This window comes from Molossus molossus, unplaced genomic scaffold (genome assembly GCF_014108415.1).
Source record: "Molossus molossus isolate mMolMol1 unplaced genomic scaffold, mMolMol1.p scaffold_m16_p_26, whole genome shotgun sequence".
NCBI classification, from domain to species: Eukaryota; Metazoa; Chordata; class Mammalia; order Chiroptera; family Molossidae; genus Molossus; species Molossus molossus.
Window position 1 is genome coordinate 686,404 of NW_023425362.1, and position 27,625 is coordinate 714,028.

At 54.5% G+C, this 27,625-nt stretch overlaps 1 protein-coding gene across 1 annotated transcript in view; it reads left to right on the plus strand.

Moving 5' to 3' along the window:
• Nucleotides 1-2,381: 2,381 nt before the first annotated feature.
• Nucleotides 2,382-27,625, plus strand: part of TTLL8 (tubulin tyrosine ligase like 8) — a 42,497-nt gene continuing 17,253 nt past the window's right edge. The window contains exons 1-9 of the mRNA XM_036278167.1: nt 2,382-2,448; nt 9,787-9,878; nt 15,807-15,905; nt 16,114-16,135; nt 16,438-16,511; nt 18,518-18,646; nt 19,734-19,848; nt 21,208-21,324; nt 24,228-24,411. Coding sequence (XP_036134060.1) covers nt 2,382-2,448; nt 9,787-9,878; nt 15,807-15,905; nt 16,114-16,135; nt 16,438-16,511; nt 18,518-18,646; nt 19,734-19,848; nt 21,208-21,324; nt 24,228-24,411 — 899 coding nt within the window. The remainder of the gene's footprint in view (nt 2,449-9,786; nt 9,879-15,806; nt 15,906-16,113; nt 16,136-16,437; nt 16,512-18,517; nt 18,647-19,733; nt 19,849-21,207; nt 21,325-24,227; nt 24,412-27,625) is intronic.

A 27,625-nucleotide genomic window follows, 5' to 3' on the forward strand; every position in this document is an offset into this window, starting at 1 on the left:
TCCAGAGAACCATAGTTAGGCGCCCGAGGGCTTAATACCTGCTTGTGCCTTAGTTCAGAGAGCTTGAAAAATCCACATGTGTAGGATTTAAAAAATGTATAATTCTGTCAATTTACTCTGTCTTTGGTATAGTTAATACTGCCTGAGCAATAAATGTTAACGTGGAAATGTGGCTTGTGCCTATTTAATTTTGGGGATCCCAGGTATATCCTTGCCCGGCTCTGGAGAAGTTGAGAGGAAAAGCACGCAGGCGGGTGGGGTGAGGGCAGGGTCACACCCTGGGGGACGGAGGGTAGAGGTGAGGGCCGCCTCCCACCGCTTCCTGGCGAAGGTCACCCGGGGCCAGCTGGAGGCCGGGCTGGTGAGAGCCTGGGCGGGAGGGCAGGGTCCCCACCCAGGGGGACGGCCCCCTGCACTGAGCCCTCCACAGCCCCTTCAAAGTGGAAGCAGACTCTCACTTCGCGGTTATCTTGGTAAGTTAAACACAAAATAAAGTTGGTTTTAAACCAAATTACGATGAGATCTAGGTTTCAGAAATTTACCGACAAGAGCACCGAGGGTGGGTGGGTCTTTCCTCTTTCCCACCACGGCTCCCCCCCACAAAGATGCGGAGCAAACAGGTGGGGACCAAGAAAGAAGCAACGCCTGGGTGGCGGGGACCCTGGTGAGCGAGGAACACCGGGCGACAGCGCGGGCCCACGGGCGACCTGGGCACCCGAGTCCGCTCCAGATTCCTCTGCGGGACGGGGTGGGGGGCAGGGCGCTGCCCAGGGCACCCCGTGTCCCCAGCCCTCGAGGCGACACCAGCGCGCAGCTCCCCACCCTCATCCCTCGGCGGGGGCAGGGCTGGGCGCCCCCCAAGCCGGCTGCTGGGGAGCGAGATGCAGGCCTGGGTGGGGCCGAGAAGGCCGCGCACAGAGGGTCGCAGGGCGGAGCCTGTCCAGGCGTCCGGACTGGTCCTTGGGGGGCGGGGACCGGTTGTGACCCTCGGGTCTTTGTGACTTGGTGGCGCTCTGACTACCAGGCGGCTGTGTGACCCCAACAGCGAGCGCAGCCGTGACCGCGTGATCTGGGCTGGGAGCAGCGAGGTCACTCGCAGACCCTCCTCCCGAGGACTATGGCGCGCGCGACCCGGCACCCCAGCTTCCGCCCCCGCGCCAGCCCCGAGCCCAGCCCCGCGCCCCGCGGGGGCGCCCCCGCCGGCGGCCCCCAGCGCCCCGCGCGCCGCCCGCGCTCCCGCCACCCCCGCCGCAGCCGGAGCCGCGCGCAGCCCCTCGTGCTCCCCGCGCGCCCACGCAGCCCCACGCCCCGCGCCGGCCGCCGCTCCCTGCGCTCCGGGCCTCGCCGCCCGCGCCCCTCGCCTGCACAATGCACGGTCTCCCTGGGCGAGGTGGCTGGGAGCGGGGGCCCGGCGCGATCCTTGGGGCCACTGCCGGGTGAGCTCGGGTCTCATCTCCCCACCCAGCCTGTGCCCCCCGACCCCGACCAGATTCCACGCCCCGCCCACCACGCTGGAACCCCGGACCCTCCCTTCCCGGTGGAATTCCAGCCTGCCCCACCCCCGGGGCCACCCGCAGCCCCAGCCCTGCCCCCACCCCACATCTGCTCCCAACCCCTCATCTGCCTCCAACCCCACATCTGCCCCAACCCCACATCTGCTCCCAACCCACATCTGCTCCCAACCCCAGCCCTGCCCCCACCCCACATCAGCTCCCAACCCCACATCTGCTCCCAACCCCACATCTGCTCCCAACCCCACATCTGCTCCCAACCCCAGCCCTGCCCCCACCCCACATCTGCTCCCAACCCCAGCCCTGTCTCCCACCCCACATCTGCTCCCAGCCCCAGCCCTGCCCCCACCCCACATCTGCTCCCAACCCCAGACCTGTCTCCCAACCCACATCTGCTCCCAACCCCAGCCCTGACCCCACCCCACATCTGCCCCCACCCCACATCTGCTCCCACCCCAGCCCTGCTCCCAACCCCACATCTGCTCCCAACCCCAGCCCTGACCCCACCCCACATCTGCCCCCACCCCACATCTGCTCCCAACCCCAGCCCTGACCCCACCCCACATCTGCTCCCAACCCCAGCCCTGACCCCACCCCACATCTGCTCCCAACCCCAGCCCTGACCCCACCCCACATCTGCTCCCAACCCCAGCCCTGACCCCACCCCACATCTGCTCCCAGCCCCAGCCCTGCCCCCACCCCACATCTGCTCCCAACCCCAGCCCTGACCCCACCCCACATCTGCTCCCAACCCCACATCTGCTCCCAGCCCCAGCCCTGCCGGGCTCCAGGCTAGGACCCAGCACTGATGTCCCCCTCCTTTCAGGGTCCAGAGCAGGAGGGAGGAAGGGGGAGCCGCTGGAGGATGGCATGGAGCTCGGGGAGAGGAAGAGGCTCCTGTCTGCCTCGTCGGATGGAGACTGGAGAGAAGAAAACAGTCAGTATTGCCCACCTGCTTGTCCTCGCAGCCGCCCCTGGGTGGCTCAGAGGCCACAGAGCTGGACGCTTGCCTGTGCTTCCTGTGTGTTTCTGTGAAAATCAGACAGGCGTCCCGCGCGCTCCGCCCTGCGGGCTCCGTCCCGTGGGCTCCGTCCCGCGCGCTCCGTCCCGTGGGCTCCGTCCCATAGGCTCCATCCTGCGGGCTCCATCCCGCGGTCTCCGTCCCATAGGCTCCTAACCGCAGGCTCCATCCCCCAGGCTCTCCGTTGTGTTCCATTGACTTGCTGCCCTGTTTTAATTCCAACCCTTCGTAACAGGTCTTAATGTTTCTGTAAGTCTGTTTAGATCTTTTCGGACCTTGGCACTGCCGTATAAATGTGAGTGTCATATTGTTAATGTACACACATGGACAGACACAAATCCTGCTGGGATTTTGTGATTAATGTTGACTCTACAGATCATTGTCGGGGAGAATGAACATCTTAACAACACTGAGCCTTCCAACCCGTGAACATTCAGTTAATTCTCGTCGGCGATGTTTTGTAGTTTCAGTGTGCAGATGATCAAGATCCCTTTTGTTAGATTTCTGATTTTTTTTTTAATGCTGTTGTAAATGACATTTTAAAGTGTCATTTTCTAATTTTTTTTTCTAGGATATATAGAAATGCAATTGGTTTTACTGATTTGGAATTTGGTGACTTCCCTAAACACATTCATTGTAACAACGTATGATTCCACGTAGATGTGTTATGTGCACAATTGTCTGCAAAGCTTCTCCATCTCTACACGTTTTATTTCTTTGTCTTGCGTTATTGCATTGACTAGCTCTTTCAGGATACTGTGGAATACAGGTGGGAGAGTGGAGATTTTTCTGTCCCGGAACTTAGGGCTTAAATGCTCAGTATTTCTCCATGACGTATGATGTTGTTGTAAACTTTAAAGGAGGTTCCCTTTTAGTTCTGGTTTACTGGGAGTTTTTATTTTATTTTATTGATTTTAGAGAGAAGGAGAGAGAAATAGAAACATCAATGAAAGAGAACATCGTTTGGCTGCCTCCTGCATGTCCCCCACTGGGGACTGGGCCCACAACCTGGGCACTTGCCCTGACCAAGAATCGAACTGGCGACCTCTTGGTGCATGGGTTGACGCTCAACCACTGAGCCACACAGACTGGGCTTACTGGGAGTTTTTAGATAAATAGATGTTAAATTTTATGACACTTTCTTCTGCATCTCTTGAGATGTTAGTATACACGTTTTTCTTTACTGTATGAGTGTGGTAGATTACGTGGATGGATTGTCAAATGTCAAACCAACTTCATAGTTATGGAGTAACCCCCGCATAAGCCGTGTTGTGTGTTCCAGATGTCACTGGCTTTGACTTACAGATGTTTCTGTTTAAGATTTTTGCGTCTGCCCTGGCCGATTTTGCTCAGCGGTTAGAGTGTCGCCTGTGGTCCGGAGAGACCCGGGTTCAGTTCCCGCTAAGGGCATGTACCTCGGTTGCAGTTGGTCCCCGGCCCTGGTTGGTCGTGCGGGTGGCAGCCACTCAATGTGTCCCTTTCATGTCAATGTTTCTCTCTCTCTCTCTTCCTCTCTCTCCCTCCCACTCTATCTGAATAAAAAATGGAAAAATGTCCTCGGGTGAGGATAAAAAAAAAAAAGATTTTTGTGTCTATTTTTATGAGCGAAGTTGGCCTATGCTACGATTCCTTTCTTGTATGTTCCTGTCAGGTTTGGGTATTAAATGCCTGATCTCCTAAAGAGTTGAAGGAGTCTGTTTTTCGATGGGAGGTTTATATAAGGTATTTTTCCCCCTTAAATATTTGGAAAGATTGACCTGTGATACCATCGAGACCTTGAGTTTTCATTGTGGGGAGTATTTAAATTGTGAATTTCTTGAACAGATATCGGCCGATCCAGATTTTCTTTATGTCGGTTTTGATTAGCTGTGCCTGTCAAGGAAAACGTCCTTGTGATATGAACAGCCAAGCTCCTGGCCTGTGGATGTTCATGATACTTTGTTATATCACTTTACTATTTGTGCATCACAGTGCCTGTTTTCCTTTTTTTAGTCTTCACCCGAGGATATTTTTCTATTTATCTTTAGATAGAGTGGGGGAGGGGGGAGAGAAACATGGACTGATTGTCCCCCTCACAACCCCGACCAAGGCCAGAAACAAACTGCAACCGAGGGACGTGCCCTTTACTGAAATCGAACCCACAACCCTTTGGTACGCGGCCGATGCTCCAACCCTGAGCCAAACCGGCCAGGGCCCGCTTTCATTCTTGATACTGGTAATTCGTATTTTCTCTTTTTTCTTGACCAGTCTATTTAGAGGTTTATCAATTGAAAAAATGTATCAAAGATCTGACCTTTGGTTTTGTTTGTTTTCTCTATAGTACATTTGCTTTATATTTGACTGAATTCTTATCTTCTCTTTATTATTTTTGATCTACTTTCTTTTTGTTTCATTTTTCTCTTTCTAACCTCTTGAGATGGTAGCTTAGATAATTTCCAGTGTTTTCCCCTAATATATGCATTTAAAATCTATAAACTTCCCTCTAACCACTATTTAGTGCATCATAATGCTTTGATGCATCACATTTTCATTGTCATTTAACTCAAATCGTTTTATTTTTATTTATTTATTTTATTTTTTTGCAATCCTCACCTGAGGATTTTTTTTTATCCTCACCCGAGGACATTTTTCCATTTTCTGTTCAGACAGAGTGGGAGGGGGGGAGAGAGAGAGAGAGAGAGAGAGAAACATCGATGTGAAAGGGACACATTGAGTGGCTGCCACCCGCACGACCAACCAGGGCCGGGGGCAAACTGCAACCGAGATACGTGCCCTTAGCGGGAACCGAACCCGGGTCTCTCTGGACCGCAGGCCAATGCTCTAACCGCTGAGCCAAACTGGCCAGGGCCTGAGGATTTTTTTAATTGATTTTTTAGAGTGGAAGGGAAAGAGGGAGGGAGAGAAAAAACATTGATGTGAGAGAGACACATTGATTGGTCGCCTCCGCACGACGCCGACCAGGGCCTGGAATCGAACCTGCAACCCAGGTATATGCCCTTGACCAGGATTTGACCCCTCCACCTTTTGGTCCGTGGGCCGATGCTCTAACCACTGAGAAAATTTTAAAATTTACTTTGATTCATGTTTTATTTTAAAAGTGTGCAGCTTAATTTTTGAACATTTAGGAAAAATTTTAGTTACCTTTTTGTTATTAATTTCTAGTTTGATTCTTAGCCTTGATCCCCCCTCTCTGGGGAGAGGAAGCCTCTTCCTCTTCGTGCAGGGCTGGCACCTTGCAAGGGGGAGATTTATTTTCTGCGGGGGTGGGGTTGGGCGGGTCATAGTGTCCTTCTGGTACCGGCTATTATTGTATTGTGTGTTCACCACCCAAAGTCAAGTCTCCTTCCATCACCATTTACCCCCCTTCACCCTCTTCTACTTCCCCTGACCACTTACCCTCTTGTCTGTGTTTATGAGGTTTTTTCCCCTTAACCCCTTCATCTTTTTCAGCCAGCCCTTCTCTGACAGCTGTCAGTCTGTTCTCTGTATCTGTGAGTCTTTCTATTTTGTTTGTTTTGTTTGTTAGATTTCACATATGAATGAAATCACATGGCATCTCTTTCTCTGGCTGGCTTATTTCACTTAGCATAATACTCTCCAGGTTCATCTATGCTGTTGCAAAAGGTAAGATTTCCTTCTTTTTCACAGATGCGTAGTATTCCATTGTGTAAATGTACCACAGCTTTTTTATCCACGTGTCTATTGATGGACACTTGGGCTGCTTCCACATCTTGGCTGTTAAATAACTGCAATGAACATAGGGGTGCAGACATTCTTTTGAATTAGTATTTCAGGTTTCTTTGGATATATTCCCAGAAGTGGAATCACTGGGTCCGACTGTTTTCTTAAGTAACTTTAATTCATAATAATCAACACATCAGAGTGGCATATTGTGGGCAGCCTGCCCTGAACCCTGTCATTAGTCTCAAAAAATAAGCTGATTTGAGGGTTTTTTTGGATGACTAAACCTATTTTGTCTGCGCAGGGAGTTTTCAAGGCTGGTCTCCACTCGTCCCTGATTCTAACAACTGTCGTTTTTTCTAAATTTCTAGTTTATTGCCATAAAGTTCATAATACTGTATCCTCTTAGTTCTTAGACAGCTAAGGAAAGGGTTTTCCTGCCCCATTACCACTTTGTGATGCCTTTTTTCTTTGTTCTTAGTCACATCACCAGTTGTTCATTGATTTTTTTTTTTATCCTCACCTGAGGATATTTTTCCATTTTTTGTACAGATAGAGTGGGAGGGAGAGAGAGGAAGGGAGAGAGAGAGAGAAACATCGATGTGAAGGGACACATCAAGTGGCTGCCACCCGCACGACCAACCAGGGCCGGGGACAAACTGCAACCGAAGTATGTGCCCTTAGCGGGAACCGAACCCGGGTCTCTCCGGACCGCAGGCCGACGCTCTAACCGCTGAGCCAAACTGGCCAGGGCTGATTTTTACGTCTTGAACATTTGGCTTGGTTGATTCTCTTTATTGAATGTTTAAAAAATATTTCGTGAATGTCTCCTTTTTATTTATTTTCTTGTAATTTTGGGGGGTTTAAATTTACTGTTTTATTTCTCATGTCTTGAGGTGGGTGCTTTACTCAGTATTTTTATTTATTTAAAAAACATTTTGATTGTTTTTTATTTTGTTTTGTTTGTTTTTTGTTTTTTTTTAGAGAGAGAAACATCAATCGCCTGCCTCCTAGTGGGGTTCAAGCCCAAAACCTGGGCATGTGCCCTGACTGGGAATCGAACCAGCAACTTTTGGTGTGATGCTCTACCAACTGAAACACCGGCCAGGGCTTCACTCAGTGTTTTGCCTTTATTATTTTGTAATAAATGCACTTACAACCGAAAAGCTCTTTGTGAACACCCCCCGTGGCCCCGCAGGGTGATGGTGTCTAGTTCTGCAGGCGAGGTGCCTGTCTGCTCTCCGTCCTGCTCACTTGCTCGGCCGCAGATGTGGGAGCGAGCTCGGTAAAGGGGTGTTTTCTGTCTGAGACCTGCTTCTGTTCCCGATCCCTAACCCAGCGGTGCTGTGAGCAGGGGCACAGTCCTCTCTAGAGTCAGTTTTGATCGGTGTCCCCCGTCCTGGAGTGACCGTGCGCAGGGCTGTGGTGTCGCTGAGGCGAAGTCTCGACAGCGGTGCTCAGATCTCGGTCCTTGCCCGTCTCTGTTGGCTGGTCTGTGGCTGGAAACAGAGCCCTGGGTCTGGCCGTCTGAGGGCAGGGCCGCAGGACGCTGGCACCTGTGGTTCCCCCGCCCGCCCCGTCTGGCTGTGCCTGCGCCGGGGCTGTTTCCGCGGCACACGCGGTGGGATCACTGTTCCTACCAGCCTGTGGCCCGGTTGCTTCCGTCACAGAGCAGAACACACTGACTTGGACAGAGTCCGGGGTCCCGGTTTACCTCGATGGCCAGTGCTTTTTGGCAACCTGGCCCCCGCTAAGGAAGACACCTCGTGTTTCCCCCTGAGCTGTGTGCTCAGCTCTCCCCCTTAGGCCTGTGACCCACTCCAGATGTCTTTCTGCGTGGGGCTGGGCGGGGCCACGTGGCGGTGCTCCCGGGCGTCAGTCTGAGTCCGCAGGCCGTGTGGGCTTGGGGCTCGGGGGCCCAGGGGTGAGGGCCCCAGGAGGAGCAGGCGGGCGGGTGTCCGCTGGCCTGTGCCACCTTCAGTGCACCTAGGACCACCAGGGCAAGGGGAGTGGTAGGCAGCAGGAGGTCGGGTGGTCTGGGGGGATGCGTACACCCCTGGGGCATTGGCATGGTTTTTTTATTTATTTATTTAATCCTCACCTGAAGTTTTCTTCTTTCACTTATCTTCAGATAGAGTGGGAGAGAGGGAAAGAGGGAAAGAGAGAGGGAGAGACTTCATTGTGAGAGAGACACGTGGATTGGTTGCCTCCCACATGACCCCAACCAGGGCCGAGACGAACCACAACCAAAGTACGTGTCCTTGACTGGAATCAAACCTGAGACGCTTTGGTCTGCGGGCCGCCGCTCTGATGCTGAGCCACACCGGCCAGGGCCGGGGGATTTTAAAGCTGCTACACTGGAAGAGGTGGCTTAGGGTGTGGACCAAGCACAGGGGTCTGGAGTCCCGGCCTGGGCTGCCCCAGGGTTCGGGTGGGGAGGGAGAGGGGCCACAGTGAGGAGGGTCAGCTGACCCATGGTGTCCAGCGCTGCCAGAGGCCGGGACCAGCGGAGTGACGTGGGAGCAGCCTGCCTTAGCAGGAGCGTGCCTGCTGGAGCCCGCAGACGGGTGTGGAGAGAGGGCAGCTCAAAGGCTGGTGGGGGAGTGAGGAGGGCACAGAAGGAGGGTTTTTGTTTTGTTTTGTTTTTTATCCTCACCCGAGGACTGTTTTCCATATTTTGTTCAGATAGAGTGGGAGGGAGAGAGAGAGAGAAACAGTGATGTGAAAGGGACACATCGAGTGGTTGCCACCTGCATGACCCAACCAGGGCTGGGGACAAACTGCAACCGAGGTACGTGCCCTTAGCGGGAACCGAACCCGGGTCTCTCTGGACCGCAGGCCGACGCTCTAACCGCTGAGCGAACCGGCCAGGGCCCCGAGGACATTTTTGCATTTATCTTCAGATAGAGCAGAAGGGAGAGAGGGAGGAAGAGAGAGAGAGAGAAACATTGACATGAGAGAGACACATCGACTGGCTGCCACCCACACGACCCCAACCAGGCCGGGGACAAACCGCAACCATGGCACATGCCCTTAGTGGGAACCGAACCTGGGGCTTTCTGGTCCACATGGGCCGACCACTCTAACCGCTGAGCCAAATTGGTCAGGGTTCATTTTAATTCTTAAGGTGGTTTCTAGGAAACTTGGTGTGTGCAGAAGTGAGTCTCCTGGCTGGGGTCACAGGAAGGAGCTGTGAGGGGCTGGTCCGGGAAGGGCTGGCCCAGGCAGGGGCTGAGGGGGACCCCGTGAGGAGAGAGGGTGCCCCAAGGCTGAGCTGTGGGGGAGCATGGGGAGGGGGTTGCAGTCCTGGAAGGAGGCTGGGGAGATGCAGAGGGAAGGTCTCGGGGTGAGAGCTGGAGGCTGGAGGGGTGGGGAGGGGTACGGGGGGTATGGAGGTAGAGGAGGGGCTGCACCTGCTGCTCTGGGCTGGGGGGTCCTGGGTCAGTCCCTGAATTGAGGACAGACTGGGGACAGATGTGTGGGCAGGCTGGCAGGCTGGTGGGAGGGGCTGGGCCTCGGTCCCACGTGGCGTCTCTGGTGTTAAGAGCACCATGTCTGCTTTCTCTTTTGCAGAATTAAAACGAGGGATTTCCCAAGACTTGTGTTCTTCCCCCAAACTAGACAGATACAAGATAGCAAGACAACTGACAGAAAAGGCGATCAAGGTAAATGCTTCCTGGGGCTCCGTTGGGAGGCAACGCTTTATAAAAATGGAAATTGATTTTGGAATTTGGGGAGTGAGTCCTAGCTCTGACAGCCTCCTCCCCCCGGCTTTGGTCCCTGCCCTGACCCCCAGGCCTGGCCCCACGTGGAGGCTTGTACCAGAGTTACTTTTTTTTTTTTAAATCTTTATTGTTGAATGTATTACAAATGTTCCTCATTTTTCCCCCATTGACCCCCTCCTCCCCACTCCCGCCCCCCTCCCACCTTTTCCCACACTGTTGTCTGTGTCCATTGGTTATGCATATAAGTTCTTTGGTTTATTTCTTCCCACCCCCCAACCCCTTTCCCTTTGAGGTTTGTCAGTCTAGCAATAAATTTGTATTTCTTAATTCCTTCACCTTTTTCACCCATTCCCCCAACCCCCCTCCCATCTGGCAACCAACAAAGTGTTCTCTGTATCTATGAGAATGTTTCTGTTCTGCCTGTTCATTTTGTTTGTAGATTCCATTGTCAATAGATATGTATTCACTGCCATTTTGTTTGTTCATATATTTTATCTTTTTCTTCAAAAAGACCCTTCATCATTTCATATAATACTGGTTTGGTGGTGATGAACTCCTTTAGCTTTTTTATTGTCTGGGAAACTCTTTATATGGCCATCGATTCTAAATGACAGCTTTGCAGGATAGAATAGTCTTGGTTGTAGGTTCTTGCTTTTCATCACTCTGAATATTTCTTGCTACTCCTTCTGGCCTGCAAAGTTTCTTTTGAGAAATCAGCTGACAGCCTTATGGGAACTCCCTTGTAGGTAACTAACTGCTTTTGTCTTGCTGCATTTAAGATTCTCTCTTGGTCTTGAACCTTTTGCATTTTGATGATGATGTGTCTTGGTGTGGGCCTCTTGGGGTTCATCTTGTTTGGGACTCTCTGTGCTTCCTGGACTTGTATGTCTGTTTCCTTCACCAAGTTAGGGAAGTTTTCTGCCATTATTGTTTCAAACAGGTTTTCAATTTCTTGTTCTCTCTCTTCTCCTTCTGGCACCCCTAAGATGCGAATGTTGGCACGCTTGAAGTTGTCCCAGAGGCTCCTTACACTACCCTCATTTTTTGGATTCATTTTACTTTTTGCTGTTCTGATTGGGTGTTTTCTGCTTCCTTATATTCCAAATCAATGGTTTGCTTCTTGGATTTACGTACTCTACTATTGAATCTGTGTAAATTATTCTTTATTTCAGTTAATGCCTCCTTCTTTTCTGACTGTGCATCCATCATTTCTGACTGGTCCTTTTTTATGCTCTTGAGGCCCTCACTAAGTTCGCTGAGGTTCTCACTAAGTTCATTGAGCATCTTTATAAGCAGTATTTTGAACTCAGCATCTGTTAGGTTGCTTATCTCCATTTCGCTTAGTTCTTTTCTTGGGGTTTTGTTCTGTTCTTTCATTTGGGACCTGTTTCTTTGTCTCCTCATTTTGGCTGCCTCCCTGTGTTTGTTTTTGTGTATTACTTAACAAGAGGTATGGGGCTATCTGAGACCAGATGCTGCTTGTTTGAAAGAATTTAGAAAAACCTGAAGCAGGATCCAAGACAGACCAATCTTATGGTTAAGCAGCTGGCAACAGCTTGGGTGGGCCTGAAAGTTGGGTGGGGCAGGGCCTCAGGGAATCACCAAGGCGGGGCAACCAGTGTGAGCCAAGTTGCTGGAGTCCCAGATATGGGGGCTGTCTGCTGCCCCAGGGAAGGGCTCCCCAAAGGAACAAAGGCCTCTGACAGCACATCTGTTCCAGAGAAAGCCCCCTCTCCAGCCCTCGCTCCAGTGCCAAACAGCTCAGTTCTTCCCTTTATGTCTCTGGTGCCCCCGAGCTGCCTCCCCTCCGAGCTCAGAGGGACTGAGTCCGATAAGTCCGTGCGCAGGCCCTTTAAGGAGCTGCCTGGGGCTCCAGCTGCATCAGCCTCTCTGAGCCTCAGTTCCCGCTGGTTTTTCCAGCCAGAAGTTATGGGAACCTCTTTCCTGGCACTGGAACCCTGAGCGGGAAGTCTGGTGTGGGACGGGGACCCCTCAGTCCTCAGGGAGGACCTTCCCAGCCGAGGTGTCCTGATTTTTATCCGCCACACGTGGGTGTGGGACCAGCCCGTCCGCCTCTGCCCTCCTACCAGTCTCAATGTGGCTGCTGCTTTAATTCTGTAGCTGTAGGACTTCCATCCAGCTCGATGTCAGGCGATTCTGAATGATGGTTGTTCTGTAGTTTAGTTGTAACTTTGATTTGATTGTGGGAGGATGCGATACCGCGTTTACCCACCCTCCATCCTGACCGGAAGTCTCCCAGAGTTACTTTTTATTTCAGCTGGACATTGGAAATAGGCAATACTCTCAAAATTGGGGACGTGCAGATACAAGCCATGGAAGTCTGTCCCGTGTCTCGCTGTGCGACCTCGGGCTCTGGACACACTTCTGGACCAGGGTTCTGAATCAGGGACAGGCTCTCAGTGACCTACGGAGCCCCTTGTGTGGCCCCCCACACTTCAGGCCCCTCAAGGAGCTGCAGTGAGGATAGACGCCACCTTTTCTGGGGAAAGACTGTCTCCTCTGGCTCTGTTGTGCATGGACGGCCTTGCTCAGAGGTCAGGACCGTACAAGGCACATTGGGACATGAACCTATGCTCAGTTCTTTCTTTTGAGGCACAACAGGCAGTCACCCAGACTGCACAGCTCGCCATGCACCTGGGGAGAGAAACATGCTGCACATAACACATGTCGTTAGGCAGCCGCCACCACAGTCCTGACAGAGGACATGTCCATCACCCTTGGAAGCTGCCTCCTGCCCCTGGTTGTCTGCCCCTCAAATTCTGGCAACCGTGGGTATGCCTTCTGTGATCTCTGTCACCATCCCTTCTGGGATTTCATATAAATAGAGCTCAGTGACTCTCAATTTTCCTCTGATACCTGAAAACATATAAACATTTCAGGCTACAAACGTCCCTCAAAGTACCTCGTTAGCTGCTTTTCACAAGCTTTCATTTGTAGTATTTTTGTGGAGACTCCGTTGAAAGTATTTTATATTCCATACGATTACTTCCTCATTGATCATGGGCTATTTACAAGTTTGGTTCTGAATGTCTATACTTTTCCTAGTTATTTTGTTACTGATTGCACTGTGGCTGAGAATGTAGTCTGTATAATGTTATTCTACTGAGATGTGTTTGGACTCATTTTATGCCTGCCATTTTGTTAATTTAAGTGAAAGGGGGTATGGACTGCTGTCTTCACAGCCACTGGGCAGAGTGTGTTATTTGTGTTGTTCAAGTCTTGTGGTCATATTGAACTTTTGTCTGTGTTCTATCATTTACTAAGAGAAGCATGTTAATGCCCTGTTTGTGTGGTCTTCAGTTCTGTTCACTTTCACTGTAGATAACTTAGAGCCCTATTAATGAGTGCATTTCTGAAGAATTGACTCTTCTTTCAATGTTGAAATAATTGTTTTTACTTTAGTGGTGTTAATTTGTCCCAACGTCTGTTTTCTGTCAGATTTAGGTCCTTTCATTTTCTATGTGTCTGTAGGCTTGTGCTTTTTATCTTCTCTTGTATACAACATAGAGTTGGGTTTTTCAAAACCTGGTCTGGGACTCTTCCCCTTGTAGCTGCAGCATGAAGTGTGTTTACCTAGTTAAACTGCTGGGGTCCAACTTCACTCACTCGGTTTCCCTCCCGTCTGTTCTGTTTCCCTAACCTTTCGTGCCTTCTGTGGACTGATTGCTTTTTAAAATTACATTTCCCACCCTGGCCGGTTTGGCTCAGCAGTTAGAGCGTCAGCCTGCCATCCAGAGAGACCCGGGTTCGGTTCCCACTAAGGGCATGTACTTCGGTTGCAGTTTGTCCCCGGCCCTGGTTGGGTCGTGCGGGAGGCAGCCACTCGATGTGTCCCTTTCACGTTGATGTTTTTCTCTCTCTCTCTCTTTTCCTCCTGCTCTATCTGAACAAAAAGTGAAAAAAAATGTCCTTGGGTGAGGATATAAAAAAAAAAATCACATTTTTCGTCTCTCATCTGTGAGAAGCCTTATTTATACTTGGATATTGTTTTTTCTGTAGCCCTTAGGCATGGTATTCTGCTCACGTAGTAAAATCATTAGTCAGTCCTTCTGAAGTCCTTTGATTTGACTATATTGTGGGAGTCCCCTGCCACCCACAGCAGCACCTGCCGTGGATCCGACTCGGCCCCCTCCCTCTGCCCCGTGCAGCCTCGTGGTGGGGGGGGGGGCAGGCTTTGGATTAATTTCTGAGTAGAAGGGGACTTCCTCTGACTGGTGAGTCTTTCATGGGAACTTGAACACAGAGCTCCTAGCCACAGGCATGAGGTTTGAGGAGGCAGGTGTGCTGGGTGAGGGTGTGGAGACTTCCCACAGTGGGTGGTGCCGAGCAACAAATCATCGTGAGCTTAGCTGCTTGAACAGCCACCTCTTATCTCACAGTTTCTGGGGTCAGGAGTCCAGGCTGGCCTCTCGGGGCTGAAATCAAGCATCAGCCGGGCTGGGGGCTCATCCGAAGGCTTGGCTGGGGAAGGACCCACGTCGAAGTCCCTCACTTGTTGGCAGAATTGATTTCCTTGTGTCCTTAGAATCTGGGGCACCTGCTTCAAAGCCAGACATGAGGAGAAGCTCTGCTGCTTTGAGTCTGACTTCGGGGAAGCCCCAGCCCTCTTTTTTTTTTTTTTTTTTTTTATCCTCACCCGAGGACATTTTTCGATATTTTGTTCAGATAGAGTGAGAGGGAGAGAGAGAGAGAGAAACATCGACGTGAGAGCGACACATCGAGTGGCTGCCACCCACACGACCCAACCAGGGCTGGGGACAAACTGCAACCAAGGTACGTGCCCTTAGCGGGAACCGAACCCGGCTCTCTCCGGACCGCAGGCCAACACTCTAACCGCTGAGCCAAACCGGCCAGGGCGCCCCAGCCCTCTTGAAGGGACTCACTTGATTCGGTGTGGCCCACCCCAGGATGGTCTGCCTTTTTTTTTTTTTAACTTTTTTTTTCTTTATTGATTTTAGAGAGAGGAAGTGAGAGAGAGAGAAACATTGATGAGAGAGAACACCGACTGGCCGCCTCCTGCACGCCCCTCACTGGGGATCGGGCCCACAACCTGGGCATGTGCCCTGACCGGGAATCGAACCCGTGACCCCTTGGTGCAGGGTCGATGCTCAACCACTGAGCCACACCAGCCGGCTGGTCTGCCTTTTTTTTTTCATCAATTCAAAGTCAACTGATTGGGGGGCCCCTGTGAGTTTGAGCCGCTTCCCCTCCTTTCCTGGCCCCCTTACCTACTCCCATAAATGTGTGGGGCCCTAGGCTCACTGCTGACCATGCACCTGTTTCCTGACTGTGCCCCTCAGCTGCCACCCTTGGGGCCCTGCCCAGGAGAGCGCGTCCAGCCTGCATCCTCAGCCGTGTGGGCCCAGCCAGCACGTCACTTCTGTCCTGCCCCACCCTCGGCGGGGAAGGCCTGGGCACACCTACCAGCTGCCATCTCCTGCCTCGTCCCCAGGCAGCCGAGCTCATCTCCACATGGTGGTGTTGGCCCCGCGCTGGGCCTTCCTTGCTAGTTGGATGGCTCCTCCCGCCCCTCCTCAAACCTGGGGTACCCACCAAAGCATGCGGGATGCTCACCTTTGTAGAGAAGAGTAAAGCACATGTCCTCAGCCCTGTAACCGGGTCCAGTCCTGCCCGTGCCTCAGGAGGCCCCGTGGTCCTGGCCGTCTGTGCTTCCGGTGTGTGCAGGGCCCCGAGGACGCAGATGCACCCAGTGGGCGGCCCGCCCCACACCTGTCTGTGCATCTCCGGAGCTCCTGGGTCTCCTCTCTGAGGTCACCCATGTCTTCGAAAACCTCTCCCTGTGCATGTTTCCCCTTCTCTAATGGAAAACATGCTCTCTGCTTTGAGGAAAAGAAGATTTTCTCCATCTATGGCCACTACCCGGTGATTCGGGCAGCCCTGCGGAGGAAGGGCTGGGTGGAGAAGAAGCTGCACTTCCTGCCCAAGGTCATTGCCAGCGGAGAAGGCGAAGGTGAAGGGGCCACCGGTAGGTACTGAGGCTCTCGTCCTCCGTTCAGACGTTGGTGTTTCTCTTGAGGGCCCCGGTGTAGGCCAGCCCTGCAGGTCCCGTGACTTGGGGCTCCCTCTGGGGCAGAGGACCCCACGCCCATGCCAGGGCTCACCCCCTGCCCCCTGGCACCCATGCAGTGGGCAGGCGCTTTCAAACCCTGGTGCTGGTCACTTCTCAGTGCCGTCACCTCGCATGCCCGGCCCATCTCTGCTCCAGCCTCAGCTCCCACGTGGTCCTCCGGACCCACACCAACCCCCACCACCCCATCCCCGTGCCCTCTCCACGCCCCCAACCCCGGGGCCCTGGCCCTGGCTCGTGCCTGGACCTCAGACGGGTCGATGTGGCCCGAGCCTGACTGCCCTGCTCAGGCCCCCAGGGCACCTGCAGACGAGGTTGCTGGAAGTCAGGCGCTGTGTGGCCGCGTGGTCAGGCATCCAGGCCATGACGCTGCCCATATTGTGTTCGCAGAAAGTAAGCAGGCCGAAGGCAAAGAAAACCAGGAGGTGCCCTTGGAGGAAACCGACGACATCCACGACTTGATGGTAGGTCCCCCCGCAAGTCCCAGCGGCCCCGGGGCGGAGCCTTGACCTGGTGCCGCCCGCCATGTCCTGGGGGAGGGAGCCCGAGCCAGAGTCACGCGCGGCTCCAGACCAACCACCGCAGAGCCGGGCGGGGATCCGACAGCCCGAGTGACATGCTGCAGGACACACGTGTGTGAGCGTGTGCGTCCCGTGTGCCCTTGTGCGAGCTGACAAGCGGTGTCTGTGACTTTGGGAACACCGGGAAAGGACCAGAGCAGCCCCAGGCTCACGAGGAGCAGGCTGGGGAATGTGCCTCTCACTCGCGGGGTCACAACACAAAGATGGTGTCGTCCTGGCCGCACACTGACCACCGAGCAGCGCCGAGCCCCGGACGGCCAGCTTGGTCACCTTGCTGCGGCCAGGGCGGCTCAGCCTGCGGTGACGGACCCGAGGGCTGGTGCTGAGATGGGAGATGTCCTCATACAGATGACAAAGTGTCACTCTGTGACTTCAGGGGAGGACAGATTTAAACAAGACCACAAGGGACGACACTTGGCTACATTGTAATTCAGAGTTCCTGGGGCGCGGGGAGATAAGCCCCTGGAGAGAGGTCTGCAGTCATGTGATTTAGATCTGATACCCAGCCTGGCTGCTGTGGCTCAGTTGGTTGGGCGTCATCCCACCCACTGAAAGTTGAGGGTTCGATTTGTGGTCAGGGCACATGCCCGGGTTGTGGGCTCCCCGTACAGGAGGCAGCCAATCGATGTTTCAATCTCATATCGACATTTCTCTCTCTCTCTCTTCCTCTCTCTCCCTCCCACTCTATCCGAACAAAAAAACTGAAAAAAGTGTTCTCGGGTGAGGATAAAAAAAGAACTCACAAATCAGTCCCAAAATGACTACTAGGAAAACGAACAAAGACTTGAACAGGCTGCTGGGCACATTCTTTGAGTTTTTTTCTATAAAAGTTGACCTTGGGCCTGGCTAGTTTGGCTCAACAGTTAGAGTGTTGGCCTGGGGACCAGAGGGTCTCGGGTTCGACTCCCAGTCAAGGGCACGTACCTGGGTTGCAGGTTCAATCCGTGGCCCAGGTCGGGGTCATGAGGGAGGCACCCAGTCGATGTGCCTCTCTCACATCAATGTCTCTCTCTCTCTCTCCCTCCCAATCTCTAAGAGCCAATGGAAAAACATGCTTGCATGAGGATGAACAAAAACAAAAAACAAACAAAGTTGGTCCTCGGGGTCCCTGGTGGCACCTGTGTACAGCACGGGGCTCCAGGGCCCGGCGGCTTCATCCGGGACTTGGTTTCCCGCGCCAGTGGTGCCTGGGTGGTCCTGCTGCTGATGCCTGTCTCAGGGTCCCCACCCCCAGCCTCACGTCCCTGAGCTGAGCCCAGTGCGGGGAGGGGAGGGGCCGGGAGGAGGTTAGGAAGGGACATTGGCTCCTGGGCACCTAATTTACAGTTGCCGTCTGCAGAGAAGGACCCAAGGGTCTGCGCCAGGGTCGGGGGGGGCAGGGGTGTAGGATTTCGGACAGAGTTTGCATTTCCTTGTATGTCTTTGGTAAGAAATTTTGACCAAACACGTGTCGCTGGCTGTAAACGTGCAAATGTGGGCACCAGGGGCGCCCGTCCAGCCTCCGTCCTCTGGCTGCTCAGTCTCCTGGGTCCGGGGGTGCACCCAGGTCAGGAAGCATCGATGGCCTTTGCCCCACGTTCACAGGGCCCCGAGCCCATGTGGGCTGCCACAGGCAGGCGGCTCAGACAGCAGCGCAGCCCGGGCCCCCTCGGCGCCCCTGCAGCCAGAGCTGGCCCGCCCCCCCCACTGCTGCTTGGGAGCCGGAACCGGTGTGGTGTCCGCCGCCCCCAGCCCCGCACACAGTGGGCCTCCGACCCGCAGTGTGATGGGAGACGCAGTTGTAATCTACCTGTTGTCGTGCGAAGTCAGTCTCCTTCGCCCTCGGCTAATCCCAGCTGACCAAGGACACGGGCCTCGAAGGCTGGTCTTGATAAAGGTGTTCTTGCCAGTCCAGGTTGGTGAGAAATGAGATGCCCTACTTCCTCTGGACGATCAAAAGAGACTCCATCGACTACCACAGCCTGGGCTGTGACCAGATGCTGAACCACTATGGAAAGACGGCTTCCTTCACCACCAAGGTGAGGAGGAGGCAGGGCTGTGCCGTGGGGGTCGCGCGTGGGCCGGTCCTGGGGCTCCTCCTCGGACCCCTCCCGCTGCCCTGGTCAGAGGCCACACCCAGGGCCAGTGTCCAGAGTCGAAGCACCTGCCCCACCCACTGTCCCCCGGAGCCCTGCGTGCCCCTTGCTATGTCCCTGGGTGACCCGAGGCCGCGGAAACCCCCTCCTCTGGGTACACAGGCCAAGCCCGAGTGGGACTGGACCCTGGGTCTGAGTCCTGGAGGGGGGCTCCAGTCTGAAGGAGGGATGGCCCACCCTCACCTGCATGGTGACTTATAGCTACAGGGACAGTGATGGGCTCTGCAGGGGGCGGTGACACAGTCTTTGCCGTGCCTGTCAATTCTCACCCTTACCTTCCAGCCCCATGACCCCCTGGAGGGAGCTGCCCCCATTCCCCCCAGGGCTCAGGTTCAAGGGTGGGGCCTGCCCAGGGCCTACGCATACCCACTGGGGCGAGTTTGGCTTCCCTGGCAGCGAGGGGACCATCCCCTCAACAGGCCAGGATGACACAGGAGGGGGTGGGGACTAGGCCCAGCACTGTGCCCACAGCTCCAGCTCCCTGTGGGGGGCTAGCTGCCGCGCGTCCTCACGAGGCTTGGGGCCGCCAGCGTCCTTTGCAGTGTGGACAGTGCTCATGGGTGCCCCAGTCAGGCGGGGCTCCCTGCAAAGACCCCATGCAGGGTGGTCATGAGTGTGCTCAGCTTCTTTCCTAACGGGGCAGTGAGCTGGACGCTGGGGTGCAGGACTTCCTGCCAGACCTCTGTGACAATAGATGCTGTCCACGGGCCAGAGCAGGGGGGCGCGGGGGTGCGGGGGCCCCTCCAGCTTGCGCCTGCCTCTCCTGGGCCTGAGCCCAGCCACCGTTTAGGGACCTGGGAAGGGGATGCAGTGCCCACCACCCTGGGAGCCTTCAGGGAGCCCTTGCCCCTGCCTTGGACCTGGCACAGGCCAGAGGAGGAGACCAGCTGGCGGGGGTGGGCGGCCAGTCCAGCGTGTGCCCGGTGGGTAGGTGGCCGGGGTGGCACCTGACTCTTTGCTGTCCCTGGAGATCGGGCTGTGCCTGAACTTGAGGAGCTTGCCATGGTACGTCCAGGCCGACCCCGACGCCTTCTTCCCGCGCTGCTACGGCCTGTGTTCCGACAGCGAGAAGCAGGAGTTCCTGGGTACGTAGCTGCTGCGCCGGGAAACCACGGCTCGGGGCCACCCCTGCAGACGTGCTGCAGGAGCCTTCAGAAGGGAGCTGGGACAGCCTTGGCCGAGGGCCTGGGGACTGGGGCCGGGGTGACGGTGGAGGGTCTGGTCTCATCCCGGGGCCTGGGGCTCCGCTCAGTGCATGTGGTCAGGGCTGTGCAGAAACTCCCATGAGCATGGGGGCGGGGGAGGGGGAGCTGGCAGAGGCCATGTAGCTGGGTGTCTGCAGCTGGAGAGGCGGCCTGGCCTGGGGGACAGTGCTGGGACCAGGCTGGCGACCTCGGGCTCCGGTTTGGGGCAGGGAGGGCGCCTGGTTGACCTGCGCAGAGGCCACAGGAGAGACAAGGTGGTCAGGGCAGGGGGGGACAGGTTCGTTGAGGGGGGACCTGTGTTTCCTGAGCACCTGACCTGGGGGCCCTGGAGATGTAGCATCTGCCGGGCACCCCTGCCCTGTGCCCTCGCTCCACCTGGACTCCAGGGAGCAGACCACCAGGCAGGTGGTGGGGCTGGAGGTGACGAGTGCAACACTAGCCTGGCGGCCCGGGGCCGGGGGAGCCTGCGGGGAGGGCGGGTGCCGAGGGGAGCAGGCCGGAGCCCCGAGGCCAGCTGGGTGCGGGCAGTGTGTCGGTGTCCTCGCGCAGAGGGGCAGGGGTGGGGTGCGAGCTCAGGGCATTTGTTGTGAAGGGGGCTTGGTGAGGGCGGGGGCTGTGGAGGCCGCAGCAAGGGGAGCTCAGGTTCCCCATGCTTCCAGGAGGCACAGCTGCGGGGTGGGTGGGTGTGGGGTGGGGCGCCCTCTGCTGGGCTGTGGGAGGAACAGTTTTAAGCAGGAAGGTGCTGGAATCTCCTGCAGACCCCTGGGGGCCCAGGGTGCAGTCTGGGGGGGACGAGGTGGGGGCTTGCTCCCAGGAGTGGGTGCTCCAGAGCTGACTGCTGTGCTGGGGGTACTCAGGACCCCATCGGCACTGACTGACCACTGTGGGGGCCACACACGCAGGGCATCCAGAGAGGCTGCCATGAGGGGAGGGCCCAGGTGCTGTCACTGGGAGCTGTCCAGGAGGGACCCTCTGGTGCAGGGCTGAGGACCCAAGAGCAGAGAGAGATGGTGGGAGCGGGGCGGCAGCAGGGGCGTGGCTTCTGCCTCTGGGCCCATTGCGGGGTGTGTTCAACACCCCTCTGCAGAGGAGTGGGAGGGGCAGGCTGGCGCGAGCGCCCAGGCCCTAGGAGGGCTGTGAGGGTGGAGCCAGGCCCCTGCAGGCTTGGACAGCTGGCGCTGGCCACGGTCCCCGGTCCCCAACATGGGCAGAGGGGGCGAGGCCTTGGTGCCTTTTCAGATGACTTTCGACGTACGGTGGCCTGCAGCGTTCTCAAGTGGGTGGTCAGCCACAGGGGCGCAGCCCAGAGCAGGAAGACGGGGGAGGCCAAGGACAGTGACCCTGACACCCAGAACGGTGAGTGTGACCGAGGCCAGACCACGCTGGGAGGACAGGCCAGGGGACCTGCCGCCGTGCCCTGCCCCAGTCTGTCCCAATGGCCCCGTGGAAAGAAGCCCTCCAGGAGGGGCTGGCTCTCCACGGTTCTAGGCCCGAAAGCCCGATGAGGTTCTGGTGGTGGTCCCCATTAATGAAGCCGTTTCAGGTTCGCAGCAAAATTGAGGGGGAGGTGCACAGTCTCACACAACCCCCTCCCTGTCCCCACGTGCAGGGCTCCCCCACGTCAGCAGAGGGGGCCGTCAGTTACGGCTGATGCACCTGCGTGGACACGTCATCATTACCCGAAGTCCACAGTTTCCCTGACTGCTCACTCTGTGCTGCGCAGTCTGTGGGTTTGGACAAATGTATGATGGCTCGTGTCCAGCGTCACAGTGTCACACAATCAGTCCACTGCCCAAATCCTCTCTGTGCCGCCTGCTCCCCCTCCCCCACCCCTGGCAGCCACGGACCTGCCCAACTCCACAGCTCAGCCTCTCGGCTGCTTCCGCCTGGTCACGAACATTTATGTGGCTTCCTAGGTCATTTCGTTTCATCGCCGAATACTGTTCCACCGTCTGGATGGACCAGTTCCTCTTTTCTTTTTTATTAATTTATTTTTGTTGTAGATGTTTCTCCTTTTTTCCCCATTGACACCCTCCTCCCCAGCCCCAGCTTTGTTGCCCATGTCCATCGGTTATGCACGCGTGCATCTAAGTTCTGTGGTTTATCTCTTCCCTCCCCCCCACCCCCTCCTCTGAGGGTTGTCAGTCGGTACCCTATTTCCACGTCTCTGGGTCTACCCTGTTCCTCAGACTATGATGTTCATTATATTCCACAAATAAGTGAGATCATGTGATATTTGTCGGCTTGTTTCACTTAGGATGATACTTTCCAGGTCCCTCCATGTCATCTCAAAGGATAAGAGATCTTTCTTTCTTACAGCTGCATAGTACTCCATTGTGTATATGTACCACTGCTTTTTTATCCATTCGTCTACTGATGGACATTTGGGCTGTTTTCAGATCTTAGCTATTGTAAATAGTGCTGCTATGAACATGGGGGTACATATATTCTTTCTGATTGGTGTTTCAGGTTTCTTAGGGTATATTCCTAGAAGTGGGATCACTGGGTCAAATGGCAATTCAATTTTTAATTGTTTTTTTTTGTTTGTTTTTTTTCTTTTATCTTCAGACAGAGCAGGAGGGAGAGAGGGAGGAAGAGAGAGAGAGAAACATCGATGTGAGAGAGACACATCTAGTGGCTATCACCCACACAACCCCAAACGGGGCTGGGGACAAACTGCAACCGAGGCACGTGCTCCTAACGGGAACCACACCGGGGACTCTCCAGTCCGCGGGCCAAAACCGCTGAGCCAAACCGGCCAGGGCCAATTTTTAACCAGCCAGGGCCAATTTTTAATTTTTTGAGGTAACACCAAAAATTAGTGGCTGCACCAGTCTGCATTCCCACCAGCAGTGTACTAGAGTCCCCTTTTCTCCACACCCTCACCAACACTTGTTGTTTGATGATTTGTTGATGGCGGCCGTTCTGACAGGTGTGAGGTGATACCTCATTGTTGTTTTAATTTGCATCTCTCTGATGATTAGTGATGTTGAGCATTTCTTCATATGTCTCTTGGCCATTTGTATGTCCTGTTTGGAGAGGTGTCTATTCAGCTCCTCTGCCCGTTTTTAATTGGGTTCTTTGTTTTCCTTTTGTTGAGTTGTATGAGTACTCTATATATTCTGGAAATTAACCCCTTATCTGATGTATCATTGGCAATGATGTTCTCCCATAGAGTGGGTTCCCTTTCCATTTTGATGGTTGTTCTTTTGCTGTGCAGAAGCTTTTTAGTTAGATGTAGTCCCATGTGTTCAATTTTTTCTTTGTTTCTGTTGCCTTAGGTGATGTATCAGTGAAAATTATGCTGTGTGATATCTGAAATTTTGTTGCCTACATTTTCTTCTAGGATTTTTATGGATTCACAAGTCACATTTAAGTCTTTTATCCATTTTGAGCTTATTTTTGTGTATGGTATGAGTTGATGGTTTAGTTTCATTTTTTTGCACGTAGCTGTCCAATTTTCCCAACACCATTTATTAAAGAGGCTGTCTTTACTCCACTGTATGCTCTTGCCACTTTTGTCAAATATTGATTATGTTGTCTTGGGTCCATTTCTGAGTTCTCTGTTCTGTTCCATTGATCTATCTGCCTGTTCTTGTGCCAGTTGGACCAGTTTCTTTATCCATCACCTCTGAACAATGGCCTCTAAGTTTTTTGTTTTTATCCTCACCCGAGGACATTTTTGCGTTTATCTTCAGATAGAGCGGGAGAGAGAGAGGGAGGAAGAGAGAGAGAGAAACATCGATGTGAGAGAGATACATCGAGTGTGGTTGCCACCCGCACGACCCCCACTGGGGCTGGGAGCGAACCAAGGTACGTGCCCTTAGCGGGAACCGAACCCGGCAGCACCTGGGCCGGGCCTGACCCCCTGGGGCGCTGGGTCTGCCCCCTCCCTGCTGAGCAGCCCCGCCGGGGTTCACCTGCCCTCGGGCTCCTGCCCCACACCTTGCGGACCCTGCTGCCTCTCATCCCGGTCCCCACCTCCCACCTGGGGCCAGCGGCTTTGGTGGCAGCCAGGCCACCTGGATGAGGGGACCCCCTGCGCTCAGTGCTTCCTGAGACCCTGCAGTGACCTTGACCCGGGGTTCCAGGACAGTGAGGTGCTGAGGACCCGCCGGCTCGCAGGCCCCACGGGGGCAGCGTCCCTCACAAAGCATTCGCTGAACCAAGCGTGTGTCGTCCCCACCCCGAGGGGCTGAGTCTAACTGGGGAGGGTGTGCTCAGAGCCGTTCCCCAGCGGCTTGGCACTTGGGTCGCAGGTCCCGAGAAGGACGCGAAGCTCGAGGGCCTGTCGGAGCAGCTCGTGGACCTGGCCTGCCGGGTGTGCCAGGCCCGCCTGGGGCAGCTGGAGCACGAGGACCTCGACGAACCCGAGGACGCCGCCAGGGACCCCACGGAGGACGAGTGGAAGGAGCTGACCCAGCAGTACTACTCACTCATCCGGTGAGCGCGGGGCGGACCCGAGGGCTGCAGGAGGGTGTGTGGGGGCACCGTCCAGGTGTTGGGGTACCTGTCTGAGTGTCAGGGCCCAGCATGGCCCAAGAGGTCCCTGTTGGATGATGAGAGGATGATGCTCCCGTTGGGGTACCTTTGGGTAACATCGCCTTAAGCACCTTCCCGTCCCTTCATGTCTTTCACCCTGTCTGAGCCCCACCGAGGCTGTGGAGACAGGCAGGGCAGGCTCCTGACTCCCCAGAACCTTCACTGCCCCTCGCCGCCCGGGGCCCCAAGGCTGAGCCTGGCTCTCCTCCCTTCTCCTGGGGCTGAGTCCACCCCGGAGCCGGGGTCCAATGCACCCTCCTCGGCCGCAGGGACGAGCTGGGCAGAGGTGGCGGCAGCCCTGCAGTGTGAGCTGCTGTCCTTGGCCGGGTCGGGCGGCCGGAGCCCTTGTGCTGGGACCTGCCTGCAGCCCCGCCTTTCCATCCTCCGCCCTCCTTTTGGGTGGACAGCTCCTTCCCTTTTTTGCGGAGACAGAAGTGCAGCACAGGGCACATGGGCACTCCGGGCATCTGTTCAGGTGGATGCAGTGGCCATGTATGCTCCCCGGTGGAGCCACTGCCCTGGACATGGTGGAGGACCTTCCGATCCCCACCAGGCCCCCTCGGCTCCCTTCCCTGGCAGAGCCCCTCAGAGGACACCTGCTCTGCTTCTTACCCACTCAGCCAGGCCCGTCGCGAATTCCCGTTCACGCTCGCCTCGAGGTCCATCCGGGAGGCTGCAGGCGGGGAGCACACTCTTTCTCATTGACGTCTTGTCTGCAGACCACGGAGGGCTCACCTTTTCTGCTGTGGATGGGCAATGGGCTCCCCCAGTTCTGAACCTTTCCCAGGGCGGTTCTGCAGATTCACACCCCCACGGCGTGAGTGTGGGCTCCTGGCGCCCCACCCAGTGCCTGGCACCATCCTGCTTCGTCTCACTTCCCCTGACCGTGGTGAGCTGGCGTTTCTCAGCGTGGTGTTGAGCCCACGTGGCCCCACGTACTTCTGGTCCCCTGGCTGCCTCTCCCGTGGAGAGCTTGCTGCGGTGTTCTGCTCATTCAGAAGTCAGGCTGGCTCTGTGTTGGGAACGACCTCCCAGAGTTCTGTCTGCCAGTCCGCAGGTCCTCTGCTGGACGCCAGCGTGTCACTTTGCTGTTTCTGTCCTGGCGGAGATCTCAGAGAACTGCTTCAGAAATCCGTGCCTCTCGCCATCTGGGAGACATGCTCTGCTTTTTAAATATGTTTCTATTGATTTTTTAGAGAGACAGAGACAGAAACATCGATGTGAGAGATACAGCAATCGGCTGCCTCCTGCACGCCCTCCACTGGGGATCGAGCCCACAACCCAGGCCTGCGCCCTGACCTGGAATGGAACTGGGGCCTCTCAGTCCATGGGACGACGCTCAGTCCACTGAGCCACACCGGCTGGGCTGGAGGCTCTGCCTTTGAAGCTGGTCTCACATACAGAGCATGTGGTAATGGCCGGGTCTGGCTTTTTGCCCAGCCTCCCAATTGTTTTTATGAGTCGGAGAGTTCCATTGACACCGAGTCGTCATCAATGTGGTTGGTGCGTGTCTGTCCTCTTGCAATTTGTGTTCTCTTTTTCCGCTTCACTCTTGGTTTGGTTTCTCCTTCTCTTCCGCCTTCTAACAATTCCATTGTCTCTCCCATGCACCCGTTTTAGCTAAATATCTTTGTATTTTAATGGTTACGCTGGATACTATAGCAGGCATCTTAACTCATTACAGGCTGTCTGACATTCGTATTTCTACCATTTCCCGGACAGTTTAATCCTCATACTAGCTGAGCTCCCCGGACTCCGTCTTCCTGGCTGTGCTACTGCCGTCAGGTATTTTACTCCCACACAGGTGCCAACTTCACCACACGTAGTGGTGGTGTGGCTTTAAAAAAAATCAGTTCTTTGCATTATCCTTAGGTTGACTCTTTCTGGGCTTTTTTTTTCAATTCTGTGATTCCTTCTGAGATTTTCTTTCAGCCTGAAAAAAGATTCCTTTAATATTTCTTTTTTATTTTTTAAATTATTTTATTTTTTTTGGTACGTGCCCCTAGCGGGAACTGAACCCAGGACTCTCTGGTCCGCAGGCCAACGCTCCAACCGCTGAGCCAAACCGGCCAGGGCTCCTTTAATATTTTTTATGGTCTTGTTGCTAAAGAATTTTCTCAGTTTCAGTTTGTCCTTATTTTCAAAGGTGTTTTCACCAGGATGGCTCTGTGGGTGGTGCCTCCCACCACCACCTGGAAGATGTTGTCCCACTGACTCTGCACTGCCATAGTCCCTGTTGAAAATCAGCGGTCACTATCCATCTTACGGCAGCTCCTCTGACTCTTTTTATTCCCTCAAGCTGCTTTTTAAGATTTTCTCTCTCTCTCTCTTTTTTACTTTAATTTTTAGAAGTTCTCAGCCAGTATCTCCTCAAATATTGCTCCTGCTCTTCTCCTTGGCCTCCAATTACATGCCTGTTTGACCCTCTGACGGTGGTTCACATGTCTCTTTGCTCCATACTGTTCTCTCCATTTTTGTCTCTGAGGCTGAGCATAGATATTTTGTGCTGGGCCATCTTCAGGTTGACCAGCTTTGTCTTCTGTTGTCTCCAGTTCGTTTTTAAATCCACCTGCTTCTAATTATGGTATCTGGGCCATCTCTCTTGTATTGTTTGTCTTTGCTCAGGTTTCTCTGCCTCTTCTCAGAGAAGATGTATCTCTTCTCAGTCTCTTTCATTTTTATTGCACACCAGACCTTGCATATAAAAGACTGGGTTGCAGCTTTGGGTAAATCAGCTCTCACTGGTGTCAAGTATCTCTAGAGTGAGACTCAAAAATGCCTGTTGCAGGCCCCTCCCTCTAGGAGAAACGTATCTCCTTGTGCTCTGGGGGAAAGATGGCTGTGTGCTGATCACCTCGTGCCACATGGCCTCTCTGTCCTTAACATGTTTATGCCTGAATCTCAGCTTTGACCTGGGTTTGGCAAATATTCCCAGGGAATAAAGTGGCCAACAAACTCTACTCACCCAGGAAAGACTTCTCTGTATCTGGTGTTGTGTAGTTCATCTCTTCTTCTTTACTCCCACAACTTCCTGATGTTTAGAAACACAGTAAGTTTGTGACTTACCTGCTGTTTTTCTGCTTGTTACAGCACAACCACTGGCCACTGCCTACAA